Source organism: Rasamsonia emersonii (genome assembly GCF_000968595.1).
Source record: "Rasamsonia emersonii CBS 393.64 chromosome Unknown ctg1118621760019, whole genome shotgun sequence".
Taxonomy (NCBI): Eukaryota; Fungi; Ascomycota; class Eurotiomycetes; order Eurotiales; family Trichocomaceae; genus Rasamsonia; species Rasamsonia emersonii.
Genome location: NW_013563268.1, coordinates 55252 through 75408, shown reverse-complemented (window position 1 = coordinate 75408; position 20157 = coordinate 55252). Strand labels below are relative to the sequence as shown.

Below are 20157 nucleotides of genomic sequence, written 5' to 3'. Positions count from 1 at the left end.
GACCCGGGCTAACGAACCTCGACAGTGCTGGCATCATTATTGCGGGCTACGACAAGCGACACGCGGGCAGGTGTACTCGATCCCACTTGGAGGATCCTTGCACAAGCAACCGTATGCCATCGGCGGGTCCGGGTCGACCTACATCTACGGGTACTGCGATGCGCACTGGAAGGAGGGCATGACGGAGGAGGAGGGCGTGGAGTTTGTGAAGAATGCGCTGCGAGAAGCCATCAAATGGGACGGCAGCTCGGGCGGAGTGATCCGGCTGGTGGTGTTGACGGCCAAGGGGGCGGTGCGACATCTGTACCTGCCTGATAATGGATACACGGGGCCTGGACCTGTGAGCTAGGGGGCTGTACTAATACGATTGTCTTGCATCTTTCTTTCTTCTAGTTGACGCAAATGTGTTTTTGTTTGATGAATGACAAGACAACGGCTGTCGAGCTCATCTGGTTGCATCTATTGACTTGTGGGAGCCTGGGGCACCCATCCTTGATATATCTGGCCTGACGAATCCACTGGCAGTGGCAATCTTTGAGGCCAAAATGCGCCAAATCCGAATTCAGAGGCTATAGAATCGCGTTCAGAGTGTCTGGTATTGCGAGCCACCAGCGCGTGGAATAATCAGTTAGACTGCGGTTCAGTAGCTAGGTATTGACATGTCGACAGCTTGAGTGATCTTGTGCTCGATAGATTGATCTCGTCCCAGCGATCTGGTCTCCCAAGTTGACGATCAATCGATTAGTCCCTCAACCTGCCCGTCGTGACAACACTGGCATAGTATTCGATGTCGTAGAGTAGAATTAGATAGATCGAGATGGCATCTCTTGGCCCCCAGCAGTAGAGAGACGGCGATCCGGCAACGCGGAATCAGCAAGTCGCTCTCCGCCACCTGCGCGGCTGGCGGCCTGCCATTCGCCCGTTGCGCTGCCAAAGACAGGAGTCGAGCAGACGACCAGATCTTCCTTTCTCCTGCTTTCTCTTGCATGCAATTGTTCTAGGCCATCGTTCTTAATCTCGATCTTCCTGCCTATTCCTGCTCGCGTCCTCTGAGCTATCTTTTTCCTTTCTGCTGATGGATGCGGAGAACTAGGGGTACATGCACCGTACTCCAGCCTTGCTGCAGCTTCTGTCCTCTTGGCTAGCTACCTGCACTGCCGCTGTGATTGATAGACGAGCGACTGCAGTGACTGCGGACTGCTAGTCGACTGCAGCAAGGGATTGATTGGGCGAGTCGTGACAAACACGCCTGCTCCCTTTTGGGCAGCAGTGGCAGCTCCGTTGCTCTCAGTCCATTGCAGTCTTTTACAATCAGTCTGCCTGCACACGCAATGCCCTGTGGCAGTGAGTGGCGTTGCGGTGGATCGAGTTGCGAGCTGCCTGTTCTCTCTCTGTTGTGACGTTTTCCGCGACCGCCCCTCCTGCCGGCTGCTCGACGAATAACGAACCGAAACTCCTCCATCCGGCATCGACCTTCCTCCTGTCCACGTCCTGCGTCCTGCGTCCTGCCCGGTCTCGATAAGCTCGTGGGACAATGTATGCTCCCCTCTGGCCTAGCAATTATTAATTCCACGTCCCTCGCTTCCTCCCATCCCTCCCCTCCCTCCGCAATCCTGTCCTTCCTGCCCTCTCCTCTCCGTCCTCTGCCGTCACCGCTGCCAGTGCCCCGCATCGCCTCTCTGTGCCCGCCTCGCTGCCCCGATTCCAGAGCGCGTCTGTGAGACTGAGAAACTGACATGGGATCCGTGGTCATTAGCCCTGCTGCCGTGTCGGACCAGGTCTACCCCCCTTCCTCCACGGGCACCATGCTCGGAGGCGCCGTCAATCGGGCCGCAAAGTCGTCGTCGTCGGAATCCGCATCTCGCTCGTCGCCGTCTCGCTCAGCTTGCCAGCAGCGCGATCCTCCGCCTGGCAGCTCCAGTAGCTCCAGGTCGACGTCCACTGCTGCCGACAACACCCCCACCTCGTCCACCGTGCCCCCCTCCGTATCCACCGTCGCCTCGACAGATGCGCCTCCTCAGCCAGCATCGCACGATGTCCCGGGATATATCTCCTCGCAGTCTCATCACCATCATCCGTCCACGCAGACCTCGACGATGACGAACCCGCAGCAAGGCCACCGGCCGACTTCGGCCGCTGCCCCTCCTCCTTCCCATGATCCCCGGTCGCGCCCAACGGACTTGCGACATCCTCCCCAGGCTGCGCACGGGACTGCACACACGGGCGTCTCCATGGCCCAGCCAGGCCAGTCGCGGATGCCCAGGCCGCAGACCGCCGCGAGCGCTTCGTCTCCGTCGTCGCCACGATTGCAACCGTCGTACCCGTCGTCTCGGTCCCTGGGAGGCTCCGAGGCCACCTCCCCGAGCCGGATCAAGGTGCGCGACCTGTCGCACATCCAGAGCTTTGTCAGCGAGGAGCTCATGGAACAGTCCCAACGAGCCCGACGACCGGGGCGGGGGCTGGAGGTCGGGCGCCAGTACGAGATCAGTTCGATGCCGGTGACAGACATCATCGAGATGGTCGCAGGACTGCTGACCAAGATCACGACGACAAATGACATGCAACACGAGCGCCTCCATCGGCATATCCCCCCGCCCGACGGCGCGTCCAATCTCAGCCCGCAGGCGAGCAGTGTCCTCGCCTTCCACGGCAAGAACGTGCCCAGCATCACCATCCTGAGCTACCTGACCCGCATCCACAAGTACTGCCCCACCACGTACGAAGTCTTTCTCAGTCTTCTGGTGTATTTCGACCGCATGACGGAGATGGTCAACCGTCGCCCCAAGCGGAGGCGCCGCCGCGTGGATTCCGCGGCGACGGCGGCGACGCCCACCGCTCCGTCGTCCAGTGCGTCCGTCATGACGCCTCCGTCGTCGAGCGGGACGACCGCGCAGGACCCTAAGTCGCCCGAGTCGTCAGCACCATCATCATTGCAGCTCGAGGAGGAGGAGGAAGAAGAGGAAGATTACTCCAACTTCTTTGTCGTTGACAGCTTTAATATCCACCGGCTGGTCATCGCCGGAGTGACCTGTGCGAGTAAATTCTTTTCGGATGTTTTTTACACTAATTCTCGTTATGCGAAGGTATGATTATGATTCTGCCCGTTAACCTTTCATCTTGGAACCCGATGTACTGACAACTGTGAACAGGTGGGCGGCCTTCCTCTTGTTGAGCTCAACCATCTCGAGCTGCAATTTTTGCTGCTGAACGACTTCCGACTTGCAGTACCCGTGGAGGAGCTGGAAGCATACGGGACCATGCTGGTGGAGTTCTACGCTCGCGAAGTGGTCGCTCAGCAGCTGCAGAAGAAACAAGCTGCCCTTGCTGCTGCAAAGCCGTCCGCGGGCCTGGGGCCCCCTGGCGGCTATCAGCAGAAGCGTGGAGAGTCGGAGTATAATAACCAGACGCCGACGCCCCCACGGTAATGATCAGTTTGTCAATATTTTTGTTCCTTTTCCAGTACGATACTTTCGGTTGTGACGTTTCACGTGATAGAAGGATACGGTTTATTTTTGGCGAAGTGGTTTGCAAATTCTCTATCGAGGGTGGTGATGTGAACAACCACTGCCTCTGTCTGGTCCTGTTTCTATGAGTACCCATCCCGATATCATTCCGTTTTAATTTGTTACTTGTTCTGGTGACGACTCGTGTTGTTCTGTCTATGTTATAGATTTTGTTTTTTTTTGTTTTATTCTGTCTCGTTTCGTCCCTGGCTGTTTCGTTTTCTTACATGTCCGGCGTCGTGTATGTGCCACTGCTATCATCATGTTCATACTAAATCCGGGACCTGTCCACGGCGTTCGGCGTTGACATTTCCTTGTCAGTCTGAGTCGGAGGTATTTATTTACTTGTCTAGCATCATCATCATCATCATCATCATCATCATCATCATATATCATTGTGCCATACATACATACTGCATCGTCAGCCAGCCGTCCGTGTTGTGTGATAATGCATCGCATCGCATTGCATTGCATAAATTCGACGCAGTAATTCTTCACCATAGCTTTGTAGCAGTAGTCAATCATGTAGGTAGCCTAGCCTCGTACTATCTATCTGAGTTCGACTTACCATCGACTCTAGTCGTCTGTCGTACTATAGACATTGACATTGTAGTGTCCTATAACATTGACGGCTAAGATCAAGATTAAGATTAAACAACAGCAATATTAATCAATCAATTCCAGTTTTCTGTCTGGAACAAGCTGCGAGGCAAGACAAGAGCCAAGGCAGAGGACAGATAGCGCTCTTCATAACTATCCTATACTATCCTTATCTTATGTCCTGTATCTCATACCCTATTAATGAATAGTCTATCCATATACATATATTTTTTTTTTCGCTTTCTGGTACATACATTGATATTTCCTTCATCCTTTCATTCACTACTACTACTACTGCTCTGCATAGTGAGCCATCCAGAGTCGTCAACTATCTACCTATCTGTATGTAATGTAATGTACTGTACATACAGTACATACAATCCATATGAAGAATCAGAAGAATTCATTTATTCATTTATTCATTCATTTATTTATTCAATTGATTGATTTTTTAGCGACGAATATGTTCGTTTATTTATTTGCTTGTTTTGCTGTTTGGTTGGTTGAATAACAATCCTTTGCTTGACTAATTTTATTAATCTAATCGTGCTCTTTTCTTGCAGCTGAGATTGGAAGACTGAACGGTCACTCCTCGTTCGTCAGGTTCTATCTACTGTACATAGGTATCTCTGTAATGTCAGAGCGAATAACGACGAATCGAATGGAGCTGTGGATGTGATGTGACTATCTTGGAAAAAAAGAAGAGAGAGAGTGAGAGAGAAGGATTGAAGATATTGTACATACAGTACAACCCTCCCTCTCCTCTCTCCCTCTCAACCACTGAAGTGAACTGAAGTAAAGTGAAGGGAAAGACTTCATATCTATACTATACTATTCTATTCTATACTATTTCTATTCCATTCTGTCCTGAAGAGAAAGAGAAAGAGAAAGACAAAGACTAGATAGATAGAAATCATAAATAATACAAGCCGTTGTCGCTGATATTATAATACTAACCAGACGAGAAGTTTGAAATTACTTGGGTGGCGTTAGGAAGAGGAAGGAAGGAAGGAGGAATTACTGCTTGCTTGTTTGCTTACTAGCTTGCTTGTTTTCCTACCGCTAAAGCAAAGCACTTCTCGATAACTATTCGGAAGATCACAGCCAAAAGCAAGCAAAAGGGAAAAAAAAGGAATGAGCTATACATACCAGCACGGTGGTTTACTTATTTGACAGTGTGTGAATACCCCATGGGGTATATGATATTGGGTTGGTTATCAGCTGCGGTTAATAAATAAATAATCGTCGCTACGTGTCCTGGTAAAGGAATGCTGCGTTGTGAATAATGTATTCTTGGCGATGCGGATAAAGAGTAACAATGCTACAGGGAAAAAAAAACAAGAGTTCGACGTGTATGATAATTGTCAAAAACACTCGCTGCAGCTTTTACAAATGCCATCATCAACGGCGTCCTGAAATAGAGATAATACAATCCTCAAAGCGACATTTTATTGGTTTCCCTCGACAATTGGCTCATCAGACTGGCTACTACCATACATCTAGTTAAAGGAATATCATAGCGAATCAATTGCATGTGTTCTCCAGCCAACACCACGACAACATGCGAACTGCACACCTCTCCAAGTCCCTCGGTAGACGAGAGACGTGAGATGGCAGCATATTGCAGATATATGGCAGATAAATGGAAAAAAACCAATGAAACCAATGAAAACAAAGGAAAATACAAAAGCAAGACAAAAGTGGAAAGAAAAAAAGAAAAAAAAAGACGGAAAGAAAGACAAAGGAAAAATAGTAACAAAAAAAAAAGGAAAGGGAGGGGGAGGGAAGGGGAAAACTTACATGTTCCAGCCAGATCCTCCCCCGAGGGTGAGCCTCGAGCCCAACCCTCGACCGAATCGTGCCAGCATGTTACATCGTTAGTGAGTTCCTTTCATTAGGCAAACGGAGAAGACACTTACCGGCCAAACAGGTCCATGACTGGCCCTCTCGATGAGTATCTTCTTCAGTGAGACGGCGATCTATAAACCATTAGCAGTACCTGAGGGTCTTTCCCCCAGAGAAAGACCAGAGCCAGCAGACACGGGGACAAAAGAAATAAAAAGTATAAACAAGAGAAAACGTTATACATGCAAATAAGAAATACAAAGCAAGAAAAGCAAAAGGAACAGAAAAAAGAAAAAGAAAAAAACAAATAAAATAAATACAAGTAAGAAATACAGAACAAGAGCAAACGCAAAAGCAAAACCAAAAGAGTGTGCGATAAGAAAAGTAGGCTTCTCGCCCGAGATGCTTTAGGATGATTTTCTGTTCTCAATTTTTTTTTGGGTTTTTTTGGATTTTCAAGTTTTTTTGGTGTCAAAAGAACGTGGATGAACTTACTATAGAGCAAATCCACCACGCTCCCTGACTTTTTCACGATATCTATTCCACGTCCGGAAGATATCGTCGCGGTTCCACCCATGGATCCCCTTCTCCCGCCAGCGGCGCTTGATGCGAGCGAGCGAATTCCACGCGCAGCCGTCGTTGGTGCACGGCTTGTGGGCGTCGTGATAGAAGAGGGAGCTGTGGTCATGACCCCACATGGTCATGTATTTCTCGGTCTCTCCCTCTTCGTCGGGTTCGGCTCGAGGCGTCACTCGCCAACCCTGCAGGCGTCCCGTGAGGTAAGCGCCGTCTCGGAAGACGTGCCGCTGTCGGTCGATCCAGAAGCCGACCTCGTGGACGGTCACATCGCCGAAGCGGACCCGTTTCTCCGGCATCTCCTCGGACGAACCAGGTCGAACAAGGAGACCACCGTAGGCGGGCACCCTTTGGCGAGCACTTGTCGGGGCCGTCTCACGAATCGCGGGGCGTGCGGGTTTTGCCAGTCGTGGAGGCGTGGAAGTTGTCGCCGACTGACCTTTCTGCAACCAAGGTCTCTGTCGGTGTTGACGGGCTGCACGCCGTTCCTCGAGCCAGGACGATCTCGACGTCTCTGGACGCGGCTGCGAGCGTGGCGACAAACGAGTGGCATCGGCGGATCGTACCTTCTCGCAGCGAATGGGCAAGAGAGATACGGATGCCTCCGAAGAATCAGACAGGCGGGTCTGAGGCCGGGACGACACTTTCTTGGAGAAAAATGTCTTGGAAAGGATCGGAATGCGCGATGGCGGAGGAAGGGGTCGGTTGATAGGCGCCTTGCTGACCCCAGACTTGGACACAGATGGACTCTGAAATCCGTTGTACTGGGGAGGAGAGCGAGGACGCGGCGGGGGGACGAGGAGGCGGTGATAGCCAGGGCGTCGCGGCGCCGGCGGACAACGAAGGACTGGGCGCTGATGCGCCGGAGTCGCCGGTTGGCGAGGAGGACGAGGAAGCAGGTGGAAAGGGACAAAGTCTGGGTTCTCACGGAACTTGACAGGACCACGAGGCATCGGATTGAAAACCAGCTGCCCGCGGTAGCGTGAGGCCGGGTCCCTTATCCAAGGAATACCAGGGATACAACGGCAAGACATTGCACTGGTATGAGAAGAGAACAGAGATGAGAGCAGAGAGTAAGGAGGAGAGCAGAGAGGAGAGCAGAGTGAAGAGTGTGAGCAGTGGTAAGCGTGGTAAGCGTGGTGAGCGCAGAGAGAAGTGTGGGAGCGAGAGTACTAACAGCACAAACGCCAGAGGACCGGTGGCCTGGGGAAAAAAGAGAAGAGGAAGAAGAAGAGCGCGGGAGGGGGAGGGAGGGGGTATCTATAGCTTTGTTTGGAGGGGGGTGCCTGCTGCTCGTTGCTCAGGACGATGGCACAAGGACTGCCAAAAGAGGAAGTGTATATGGGCGAAAGGGTGCAATATTACCCAGTTGGGAAGGGAGGACTGGTTCGTCGAGGAGCAACCGGATCCCTACGATGAAGCAGAGGAAGAGGACGGCCGTGTTCTGCGTCTGATCTTGGAATCAGCTTTTGATATGACTGTATGAAAGACGGGTATCTTGTAATATAGGTGCTATATTATCGCAGTATCGCTTTTTTACCTCTCGAACTTGCCCACAGAGTCGAAGATCAGCCAATTTGCTCGCAGGTCTCGACCGGTCAGAGGAGATTTTAAAGGCCTGAGGCTGCTACGTTCAATGCAGTGTCGTTGAAAGAGACGTGTCGTCTAAAATCGCTGATCCTGAATTACCCAAAAGGGAATAGCGGATGATACTCGCATACTGTATAGAGTAGGTCACGCCAGAACGGATGCTACTGCTCTCAAACGGCATTCTCTCGTCTTGGGCCGAAGATCAGAAGAAGAATGTGATGCATCCTCGATTCTTGAACGTCAGGAATCAATCAGGCAGAGCCTCAGGCAGGCGTGTTGTTGACTCGACGTTGTGACAAGGTTGGCAGGAGCTCTGCGGGCGCTCTCTGCGCGTTGCGATGGTGACCGTGCAAATGTCGTCTTGTCTGCGTCATCGTCTGTGAGAGTTGTTTGTCTGTCTGGTCAGGAAGAAGGTCGTGAGAGAAGGAACAATGTTGATATTGTGCGTCATTTCTGATATCGTACTGCACTTGGACTTCGCAGATCTGTGTATACTCGACTGACTTGGACAATGAACCAATCTAATCTGCATCAAAATCAACAAGCAGATGCTCATTTCCAGTATACCCTTCCCTCCATCAACCTGCGCGCTGTGCGAAACACCGTTGACTTCTCTAACTTGCCGCTCTCATTGTAGGAAGCCCCGACGACCAACTTCCCGCTGGGATGCCCGATTATCAGCTCTGCTTTCTCGGCTGAGCCCTCTGGAAGACACTCGTTCACGATAGAACCTGCAAGCTTCGCCGCTGCTGAGACACACAATCCGGACGTGATAGGCAGCGCCTTGTGCGGCTGGCCGGTGGAGATGGCACGGACGACGACGTCCACGGAATCTGGGTCGAGCGTTTCCCCAGACAGAAGCCTGTGTGACGAGGGCTTGGAGACAAAACAGATCTTGGGTATGGAGGGAGGAACATCTTCTGCTGTCTGGGCCATTCCCATGGCAATGGTGGCTTTCTTGCGGAGGGACTCTAGCGATCCCAGCAGGTCAGGACGGGCATCCGTGTCATGAGGCAGTATCGTCCCATCTACTCCAAGATCCTCCGCCTTCACAAAGACACAGGGATTGCCGGCGTCGATGCATGTCACTCTGATCCCATCGATGACATCCACCACGTTGCCAGTTGGCAAAAGCTTCCCTGTCTTGGACCCTGCCGGGTCGATGAAGTCGAGCTGGATCTTGGCCCCTGTGCCGGCTACGCCATCAATAGCAAAATCCCCGTCAGCGACAGCCTCCTTACCGTCTTCGGAAACAGGAAAGGTGGCATGGATGATCTTGTCCGTGTTGGTATTGTACAAGCGCACGGTCACAGATGAAGAACCTTCTCCAGGGTCGATCAGTCCGGAGTCAACAGCAAACGGCCCGATGGCACTCGACATGTTGCCGCAATTGCCCGAGTAGTCGATCCGGCTATCCTTGACGCCAACCTGGACAAAAGTGAAGTCGATCTGGGCGTCATCGCGTTGAGATGGCGCCACGACACAGATCTTGGACAGGCTGGAGATGCCGCCGCCCATGCCATCGAGCTGTCTGCCATTGGGGTCGGGCGAGCCGATGGTCCCAAGGAAGATGGGGGCCCAATCTGCGCGGTTGGGAGGGAGGTCTCTGGCATGGAAGATCAAGGCGCGAGACGTTCCGCCGCGGTAGTAGGCCGCAGGGATACTGTGTTGCTTAGTTGTGTAGCGTGCCATGGTGGAAAATGCTCTCGAGCAGGCGTGCTTGAACTAGGCATTAGCGGGTCTATCCATGCAGAGATAATTATTGGTATGACACTTACATAGGAAGACATTTCGGCAATATATACTATATCAAATTCTACCCCTAAGTGTCATCAGGTCTTGCATTTATGTGCGTGACATTGAATTCAATGTCCAGTACAATGATTCTCTTCTGTCATACAAAATCAGAAATGGATTATGTACCCAGCTGGCTCTTCGTCGTTGTTTATGCGCGAGTGAACCTCCGGTCTGTCTTGTCTGGTTGTTGGACTTCCTTTCCCCGGCGAGAATTCCGGAGTAAATGGATCCGGAGAGTTTAAGTATTACCCCGCGGGGATATCACGTGATGATTTGTGGAATAAGACTATAAAAATAGGAGATTCTTATAAATTATAATCTTAAGTAGAACTTAATATGGTGTGTTTATGTCGAATTTCAATCTATCTATATAAATACTTTTCTATGAAGGAAGGCGTGAATACAGTATCTGTTTCGTGTTCTCTGGTTTCTTTGTTCAATCAATAGGCATATACAATCCGGAGTCTGAAGACTTAATTAAAGACAAAGACCATTATCAAGTATCAATTTCTTTTTCTTTCTTCTTCCCTTTTCCTAAAAAAAAAGGAGAGAGAGAGAGAGAAACGGGAAATTTCCATATCCGGAGTCCCTGACTAATAATGACTTTCCCAGTAGGTATATATATTCTTACATTAGAATTTGTGCTCTGTCCTTTTTCTTTCATCGAGCATAGGTCTTAACGTTCAGGAAGACTACATTCTGTGTGTATGTACATATCCAGTGCTTTTAAGATACAGATTTTTATGTGTTTTGAACAATGCAAGAGAGAAGTGAAAGAGACAGAGAGACATTGTCTCTCTAAGTAATGTACATTTTTTTTTCTTTGTTTTGTTTTTATCTTCTCTGCACGACGGTATCAGTATTTCCTCAGTGAAGATAACAAGATAATAATGAGACAAATTAGAAAGTTTGTATTCATTAACCCATATAAATATATATGTCTCCCCAGAATGACAACCATGCTTCATACTCCTTACTCATCCTACTGACTCCTCTTTATCTATCTTCCGTCATATTCGACATTCCTTTCGCGGAACCCTGGCTAGATACACTACCATATCGACTTCTCGTCCAGCTATCTTCATCAGAATAGTATCGTATCATATCACATCAAATCACACCATGCCACAGCGCTGCTCCACACCCTCTGCACACTACACAGCTTCCTCCTCGGACATTGGTCTCGGACTGGCCCGCCATACCCGACTCGGTGTGTGTCTCGTCCCGAAGGAACTACACCTGCAGAATCAATCAGACGAAGAGCATTGGGATGATGGCGACGACTCAGAGGAAGAAATCATACTGAAGATCACGCGACTTCCGTACGGAGCACGGAATATGGGTTTGACAGACGAAGAGGACGAGGACGAGGAATGGGAATGGCAATGCCAGGGCCCATCCCTTGGTAAATGCGAGAGGATATACCCAGGAGAGTATTCGGAGGGATATCAAGATGAAGAGGATGGCTCAGAAGAAGACACTGATTTCTGGAATGCCGAACCCCCATCGTTCAGAACGGATATTTTCGACAATGTCAAGACCAACGTCATCGAGAGCAAGTCCAATACAAGCTTGATATCAAGCCCTATCAGTCCCAAGACGATACCAAAACACGCATACCTCGACAGCGAGGATTTAATCTGTCTTAGTCCCGTGGAAGAAAATGACAACAGTATCGACATGAACATTAACACGATGCCTGGACTCCAACGAAAACGAAAATACGAACATTTCTCAGCAGAGACAGCAACAGGGAAGGAAACACAGACACAGACACAGACACAGGAGAATGCGGGTCAGCCGTGCTTCTATCCTAAGTATCCTCCGAATCCTTATTCCTGTTCTCGTAATCACTATTACTATCCCTATCCCTATCGCGACAACGGTATGATTCAGGACGAAGAAGGCTACGAAGCCGATAATGAGGATTCTTATTTCGATGACGATTCTGACTCTGACCCTGATTATGACGATTACGATGACGATGATAACGACCCCATACCGGAAGAATATCGGTGTTGCTGTTGTTAGCATTGTTAGTTAAGGCACTATATTCTACAGGTACATATCATACATCATGAAGAGAGAATGTCAGATAGAGAGATAGATAGGCGTTCGAATATTCGAATACTAGAATTATATATGCACGACATAACACAACAATATAATACACAAATACAAAATCAGTATTTCCCGTAAGGACCCTATTCACGATTCTTCTTTCTGAGCGGAATGAGCTCTCACAGTGTTAAAAAGCATGTAGTTACACACTTATGCTAGGTTTTTTTCTTTTTTTATTTTTGTCTAGATGCATTACATTTCAGCGGCATATTATATGATATGTTCTGATCTCTCTTTCCGGCTCTACCCAAAAGGAAAATAAAAATGAGAGAGCATCCTGCCATATAATCCTCCCCCCCTCGACATATCTAGCATGTACGACCATAGGGTGTGGAAAACAGGGCTTCCGGTTCGCTCAGCCGTACTTCAGCCACACGCCAGCTGGTTAGTACCTAGCTAGTTGGTTGGGTGACCACCAGCAAATCCCAGCTGTTGCATGTTGCTGCTCAGAAGCCAAAAGGCGAGTCAACCCGATTACAGCAAGCCGGAACGGGTCTGTATTGCCGATGCGAACGCATTGCTCAGCCGCACTCCTGTTTCGTCGCCTTGCATTTCGAGGCTTTCTTCGAGCTATGACAGAGGCTGGCTGAGTGCCACGTTGTCCGGCGCCATTATTTAAGTACGTGCCTGCCGTAGGTAGTTCGATGGCCTCCTTTCGCTGCTGACGTGCCTGCCTTACTTAGTATATACCTATGGATCCGTTTACCGCGATCGGTCTCGCATCGGCTATCGTCCTGTTCGTTGACTTTGGCACAAAACTCCTTGGTGGCGCCCGGGAGATCTATTTTTCTACGACTGGATCCACAGCCCAGAATGCAACTCTGGAAATCGTCGTCACTGAGATCAGGGCCTGGGCTTCCAGACTCACACTGCCAGGTCTTCCTTGCGTCCAGAGCGACGAGGAGAGGGCGATTTGCAGTCTTGCGAAGGAATGCCAGAGATTATCGAAGCGGATACTAGAACTGATTGAAAAAAACGAAACCAAAGAAGCAGAAATCTAAGACGGAAGCCTTTTTCACCGCAGTCAGGGACAAGTGGCATGAAAACGATAAGCTTCGCCTGCAGGAAGGACTAGAGAATTGCCGGCGGCAATTAACCATACAACTGGAGACTCTGGATAGGTTTATATCCCTCAAGCTTTACTTCAGTTTACCTTCATCAGGTGAAGACTGACGATTGGCGACAGATCGAAGATAAAAAACAGTCTCCAAGAGCTGATCAACTTGGCGAAATCTAATGCCGCTGAATTGACTTCGCTTCAGACGAAGATCAAGGAGCTCAAAGCAGGACTCAATTTTTCATCCATCGGCCTAGATTGTCAACAATTGCTTCGAAACCTCCTGGATGTCCCTGACCGGACGATTTCAGAACTCCTTATCCTGCAGAGTCTGGCCTTTGAAAACATGCATTGGAGATTTGACCAAATCAATGATGCCCATTTTGATACTTTTCAATGGATTTTCGAAGACAAGTCTTTTCAATGGAATATCGAAGACGGGTCGCAAGTTATTGCATACAGTGACCAACCGAATAGAGTCCTGTTCGTTACCTGGCTGGCAAATGGAACTGGAATTTTTCACATTGCTGGCAAACTGGGATCGGGAAAGTCTACCTTGATGAAATACCTGTGCGAGCACGATCGCACAACCGAGCTGTTGCAAAAGTGGGCAGGGAACAAGGAGCTTGTATTTGCACAATTTTTCTTCTGGAGGGCTGGTGGGGATTATGAAAAATCGCTGAGCGGTCTGCTTCGTTCTCTCCTCCATGATACTCTAGAACAATGTCCGGATCTGATCCCTTCTGTGCTTCCACGGCAGTGGCAGAAGATGATGTCGCTGGACTGGCGAGCTAGGTCGAAGCTGCACCTCTCCAAAAAGGAGATCCGAGATGCGTTTGAACGACTCATCCAAATCAACAGTTGTACGAGAAACACAGACTATGCATTTCCATGGACGGATTGGACGAATACGAAGAGACTTGTCAGGAAGATTATAGGGATCTGGTTGAGCTGCTTTTCAGTTGGACCAGGGCCGCACCGGCAGACGTGAAGCTCTGCGTTTCAAGCAGGGAATATGAAGTCTTTCGCAACGCTTTCAGTGACGACAAGAGACTCCGGCTACAGGATCTCACTCGCAAGGATATCGAAAGTGTCGTCCGACACCGATTGAACGGCTTCGAGATATCCGAAACGAATGGCGTGAGTGCAGACAATAATAAAGAACCCTTGGTGACAGAAATAATCGACAGAGCCGACGGGGTCTTCCTGTGGGTCGCTTTGGTCCTCAAGTCAGTCAGGGAAGGGTTGCAGTACGATAATCGACTTTCTAGCCTCATTCAAAAGGTTCGACACATGCCTCAGGATATGGAACCCCTGTTTCACCATCTTCTCGACTCGATTAGCCCATCCGACCGGAGAGCAGCCTATCGCACGTTTGCCGTTGTCCTGGAGCTGCAAAAGTCCGAGTGTCTGGAGATGTCTCTACTGCGATACAGTTTCCTTGAAGACTACGATACCGACGGTAATTTTGCTATGGATAGGGATTTCAAGGATTCTAGTTCGAACAACGATGAAATAACTTCCAGAATGGAACGGGCGCAACGCAGACTCAATGGTCAATGCAAGGGCCTTCTTGAAGTACGACATGACGAAGTCGAATGGAGAAAGCCTGTTTGCTCACAGTCTGTCACTTTCACCCACCGCTCTGTCTTCGACTTTGTGTCCGGAAACAGCATTCAGGCCCGCATGGCATATTATTGTAAGGGATATGATGTTGTCGACGCAATCTGTCAGACATTCCTCGCAGAATTGAAGTTTTCTTCTGGCCAGGAATCCGATCCAGATTATGGACCGTGGCTAGCCTTTGAAGTTCAACAAATTCTTCGCCTTCGACAACTACACGCAAAGGATGTAGACCCTTTCCTTTTTCTTGAATGTCTCCAAACCTAGCTTCTTCATTTCCAAGGGATTTCGTCGGACGAGATCGAGAAGGTGAACTTGATTTTGATTGTCAAGAGAGATGAGCTCCAGGATGAATTTGGAGTGGCGTTTGTATGTGTTTTGTACACAGCGGCATGTCTACAACATGTGGACTACATCTCGTGGAAGATTACCGAAGATCCCACCCTTCTTAGCGATGAAGTCAAATTTGGTAGACTTTTTAGCTCCATCATGAGAGGTGTTTATGACTCAGGCAATCTTACAGCATTACGATTCCTGATATCACGTTTGAGGGACGGTCTTCCCCTGAACCCCCGTCTCCTCGGCCATTGGAAAAACAGTGTGTCTCCGCTTACTATCTGGGAATGGACTATCATTACAGCAGTGACTCGTCTCTCTGACTATGAGCAGGCAGATAGGCGGATGTTTGGCGAACTTCTGGAGATGTTTTTGAAATCCGGTGCGGATCAGAGTTTGCAACTATACTATACTGATTACGATGGCCGTGAATTTTCGTTCATGACTTCGCGCGAATTTTGGACCATGACTTCGGAAGAATGGACTGATGAAATAATGCTTGCTATCACTAACAAAAAAATGAATACATTTCTCAGAAAATATGGAGGAGCCACGCTTCATGAGCTCGTCGATTTCTGGCAGCTGGAAAACGCGGCAGAACTGAAGGAACTCCTCAGTCCTAAACCAAAAAGAAGGCTAGAGAAGGCGTTGGATCGGAAGATAAATCCAATTGATGTGATGATGAGGCGGAGGAGGAAGAAGCAGAAGCAATCGCAGGCGAAGCTGAAACTTCAAAAGTTCCATTGACTACGCCTGCAATACCCGAATCGTCGTCAAAGGAAGAGACCGAATCGCAAGTAATGACCGAAGTCAGAATAGCAGATACTTTTCGCCAGAGGCTTGACTCGATTACAAGAAGCCCGCTGGCTACATTCTTTGTTGGTCAGTATTGCTGCTCGATACATAATCCAGCTGTTGTAGTTTTCTGACTTTACTACTGCCTAGGCATTTTCTTTGCTCTGATTTTAACACGACTGGGGGGGTATAATTCTTGATCGAGTAGTGTGAGAACTGTACATACAAGTGATAACGTGCTTGGACCCGGTTGCGAAGGCTCAGTATGTAGCTATGCTGGTTGCCAGTCAAAAAGTTTCTACTGTATATCTGATTAATTTAGGTTATCAATCTGGCGCCTGGTCTCTTTATATTAAATATGCTACTGCAACTCATAAACCGTTTTCTTGCTGCTGTCTGGCACGTACGACCATAGGGTGTGGAAAACAGGGCTTCCCGTCCGCTCAGCCGTACTTAAGCCACACGCCGGCTGGTTAGTAGTTGGGTGGGTGACCACCAGCGAATCCCAGCTGTTGTACGTTTTTATTTTTAGTTAAATTCACTCCTATTTTCTTGATTCTTTGTGTGGTAGAATTTCACTACTTTCTCTCTTTCATAATGAAATTGGGTAGTACAGTACTCTCTTTATATGTATGTACTCTATTTTATTTACATCGCGTGATGACTGAGACTGAGGGCCCGAGGTATAGTACAGCATTATGGTGTTACGAACCAACAGAACGGAGCGCTGTCCAACACAGCAACACAGGATGAAACACTACCCCGCAAGATTGACAGGATTAGGCATACAAGGTCACGTGATTTAGGAAGGTCCATTGATAAGATAAGCAGAGGAGTCCAACAAGGACCGTGGAAGGGAGGTCCAGTATGGACCATGAGAAGAAGGTCCAACAAGGACCGACAGAAGGAAGGAGATGGAGGACCAAAACAGAAGTTAAAAAAGGGGGCTCAATCTCATGTATCTAGTCTTTCCTTACTCGCGCTCAATTCAATCCATTCAACCTGAGTTACTAAGATACTTGCTTTGGGGTCAGTAAGACTTCTTACTACTAGTGGTATACTTCGGTATAGCTCTAGTAGGCGTTGCCTCTGACCTAGTCGTTGTCATCTGTCCATCTGAAGAACCCTTATCGTGCACCTTTGCGAGACCCCTTTGCTTGTGAGAGGTCGTTCGAGGAAGAGCCCTTCGCCAGGTAGGCCGTTGTCTCGAAGAAGGAGACCCGGATCGGTTAGATCGTCGCGTGCTCGTGAACGACATAGAGTCAGGAAGACTCCTTGATCCTTCCCTAACCACCATCGTTAAGTATCGACGACTACGGTTGGACCCAGCGCGTAACATATGGACACACAAATCTAATTAATTCTAGTCAGCTATTACAACACCAGTAAAATCAGTTGATCTGGATCATTGCCCAAGGGCTCAGTTACGAAGAAGCACAGGAAAAGTCCCCTTGGTAGATACAATGTTTACCAATAAAGGAATGAACATTGATTAAAAAAAACAAAAAAAAGGCAGTATACCCAAGGCAAATAGAGTCAAAATCATGGCAAATTGCACTGCTGCCAATAGTGGCAGAGTAGAGTACCTAAGGTTTCTATGAGCTCTATTGTCAATGACATATATGACTATATACTATACTACGCTTAACTAAGGTCACATATGTTAGCTGGAAAAACGACTGCTTTAGAAGTCACATAACCCATTTTAAGTTGCTACATTGGTAGCATATCTCTAGACAAAGCTTAGATTTCATATTCCCTTGTCTCAATTAATTAATTGAGAGGTCTTTTGGTATCCAGGATGGACCATTTTTATCCCCTTTTCTGAAGTCTGGGTTCACCATCGTTAAACCGCAGAAGCGCCTTTTCTTTCATTCATACTCCTAGAACCCCAGCACCAGGAGAGATCGAGAAATTAGCATCGTCTCCTTCTAGCACAGTAGTACCATCACCATGCTCTGTGGCTACACAAACGGACTATCCATTGCCTATCTTGGTGGTTCCGTGGACAACTTGCGAGGTAACACCGCAGGACCTTGCATTGGATACTCAATTCTTCACGGTAGTGCCAATATATATATTAGCTTCCACCAGTCCCTCTCAACCACAATTCAGGAGTGTTACCCTCTTCTCCTCACTCACACCAATGGACCATCACCAGCAGTACAGTAGCCTATTGACTCTTATTCCCATTCCCATTCTCATTCTTCCTGTTAACCCTCCTTGACGATTTAACAACCTTACTCCCCACTACCACTCTCACAACCACCATCACTACCACCACGATGAGAGGAGAGGATCATACTCTATGTCTAATCTCAGTTCTTAAATAGAGCTGTGGACAAACCAGTGAGTGAGTACTTTGCACTAAATTGAAGCACATTTCTCCAGTGCCTCAAAAAAAAAAACATACCACCAAGTAGGTAGAAAGTACTGTATGTAAGGAGGATTGTTTCCCCTTCCTCTAGCATATTATGATTTCCCCCCCTTTCCCTCATTTTGAATCTAACTTGAAACAGAAATAACTATGAATGTGCCATACCAGACGAGGGGAGTTAAAAAAAATAACAGTTAGTTGACAGTTTCTTGACATTTTTTTATAAAGAAGATTAATGTTATATAAAAGCCCTACATACCTGCCAGTTATTAACAAAATAATGTTAACAAAAAATAATTAACCATTAGCAAGAAAAAAAATTAACACGTTCCTATTTTACATTTCTAACCTCCTTTATGACTCAGAAGGCTTTATTTATTTTTTTTACTATCGAGTGTATAACTTGAACTACTGTACATACAGTACAGTACAATCATGATCTACTAAGCTAAGCTATATCATGTGATTATATTTTACGAAGAAGATGAGGCTTTCAATTTCTATCTAATCTAATCTAACCACAAGACTATCTAAATTCCAAACCATCTAAATCTTGAGGTTGTAGAAAGGAGCTACAGCTTACATATACGAAGTAATGGCAATATATTTTTTTTAAAAAAACCATTCCTAAAAATTAAATGTTCCCTCTAAGTAATATCTCTTCAAAAGAAAAAAAGATTACTTAAGTACTAACAGTATAATAACCATTCTAACTATAAAAAAATAACTGTCGCAGTAAATACAAGGACCTATGTACAGTACCTTGACGGACCAAGACAGAGTGTTCCAGGACGGTCGGTCCAACTCAACCTCGTCACATGGATGATGTGACCCTTTCCTATCTCTCCATCTATCACATGTAAGGATTTGTCCATCATGATTCATGTATGTATGTAAGGTACCTACCTAGTTGGAGGACAGAAGGGACCCTGAAATTTCATGTGTTTCCTCCACCAAGCTTAGGATAGGACCCTTAGGACCTAGGTAAACTCAATTCAATGGGATCCAATTCTCTCCATTTAGCCTCCCCTCTTCCTCCCCTCTTCCTCCTGATCTGATCTGATATGATCTGTTGCGGTGAACCCCCAAATATCATTATCATTATTATGCCAGCTTGAAATTCAAGCTTGCAAGTTGCAATCAAAATCAAGGGCATGCATAAAAATCACAAAAAAAAGAGATACAAAAAAAAAGAAAAAAAGAAATAAATAAATAAATAAAAGAAAAGAAAAAGAAAAAAGAAAAAGAAAAAGAAAAAGAAAAGCAGTACTCCCTCCCTCCCTGAGCACTCACTCACTCACCAAAGTGGAAAAAAGTGGAAAAAAGAGAAAAAAAAGGGAAAGATCCCAAATAAACCCAATGGAGGGCACAAATACCTACCTAAGTTGCTATCTGTATATGTATTTATTTTTATTTATTTATTTTATTTACAGGGTAACATACCATACCATACATCATTGCTGATGGATAGAGAGTCCATATGGTGGTATCCCTAATTTCTGTCAGCCTCTCCACCGGTTCACTTCAAAAGAGAAGAAAAGAGAAGAGCAGAGAAGCGAAGCAAAAAAAAAATTGTTTTCATATTTCGTAACACTTTCCATTCATTCATTCATGCAATACAATAAGACAATAAGACAAGAAATTAATAAAACCAAAAAATAAAACCAACAGGACCCGGAATCAAAAAAAAAGCAAAAACGCCATGCAAGTCAGACAGTCGGTCATACACAACATACAAACATCAAAACAGAATACAACGTAATACACGCATGCCTCGCCACGCCAAGCGATAGCTTATGATATGATCATAACCCGAGAAGGAAAGCAAAGCATTGCTCTTTTGGTAGAACGGGGATAGTTCTACGCCGAAAAGAAACGATTCGTTTTATTGTTTGTTCGTCATCATGCACATTTCCTCTTTCTTATTTTTCTTTCTG

General features: G+C 47.3%; 6 protein-coding genes across 6 annotated transcripts; 4 read left to right on the top strand and 2 right to left on the bottom strand.

The window, feature by feature from the left end:
• Positions 1–25: 25 nt before the first annotated feature.
• Positions 26–349, top strand: T310_2292 (Proteasome subunit beta type; the record flags this gene model as incomplete). The annotated part of the gene is made up of 1 exon (XM_013474859.1): positions 26–349. A coding segment is annotated over one exon (324 nt), but the record flags the coding sequence as incomplete, so codon positions are not given.
• Positions 350–1805: 1456 nt separating this feature from the next.
• On the top strand, positions 1806–3425 carry T310_2291 (Cyclin-dependent protein kinase complex component; the record flags this gene model as incomplete). The annotated part of the gene is made up of 2 exons (XM_013474858.1): positions 1806–3083; positions 3150–3425. 2 exons carry the CDS (start codon positions 1806–1808, stop codon positions 3423–3425), a joined length of 1554 nt encoding a protein of 517 aa, XP_013330312.1.
• A 2166-nt stretch (positions 3426–5591) lies between these two features.
• On the bottom strand, positions 5592–7477 carry T310_2290 (uncharacterized protein; the record flags this gene model as incomplete). The annotated part of the gene is made up of 6 exons (XM_013474857.1): positions 5592–5602; positions 5904–5991; positions 6023–6082; positions 6269–6353; positions 6444–6967; positions 7091–7477. The coding sequence occupies 6 exons, from the start codon at positions 7475–7477 to the stop codon at positions 5592–5594; spliced, it is 1155 nt and encodes a 384-aa protein (XP_013330311.1).
• Positions 7478–8666: 1189 nt separating this feature from the next.
• T310_2289 (DUF453 domain-containing protein) lies at positions 8667–9904 on the bottom strand (the record flags this gene model as incomplete). Its single annotated transcript, XM_013474856.1, has 2 exons — positions 8667–9833; positions 9893–9904. The coding sequence occupies 2 exons, from the start codon at positions 9902–9904 to the stop codon at positions 8667–8669; spliced, it is 1179 nt and encodes a 392-aa protein (XP_013330310.1).
• Positions 9905–11033: 1129 nt separating this feature from the next.
• Positions 11034–12018, top strand: T310_2288 (uncharacterized protein; the record flags this gene model as incomplete). Its single annotated transcript, XM_013474855.1, has 2 exons — positions 11034–11926; positions 11973–12018. 2 exons carry the CDS (start codon positions 11034–11036, stop codon positions 12016–12018), a joined length of 939 nt encoding a protein of 312 aa, XP_013330309.1.
• Positions 12019–13435: 1417 nt separating this feature from the next.
• On the top strand, positions 13436–15795 carry T310_2287 (uncharacterized protein; the record flags this gene model as incomplete). Its single annotated transcript, XM_013474854.1, has 3 exons — positions 13436–13923; positions 13968–14788; positions 14996–15795. 3 exons carry the CDS (start codon positions 13436–13438, stop codon positions 15793–15795), a joined length of 2109 nt encoding a protein of 702 aa, XP_013330308.1.
• Positions 15796–20157: the final 4362 nt, after the last annotated feature.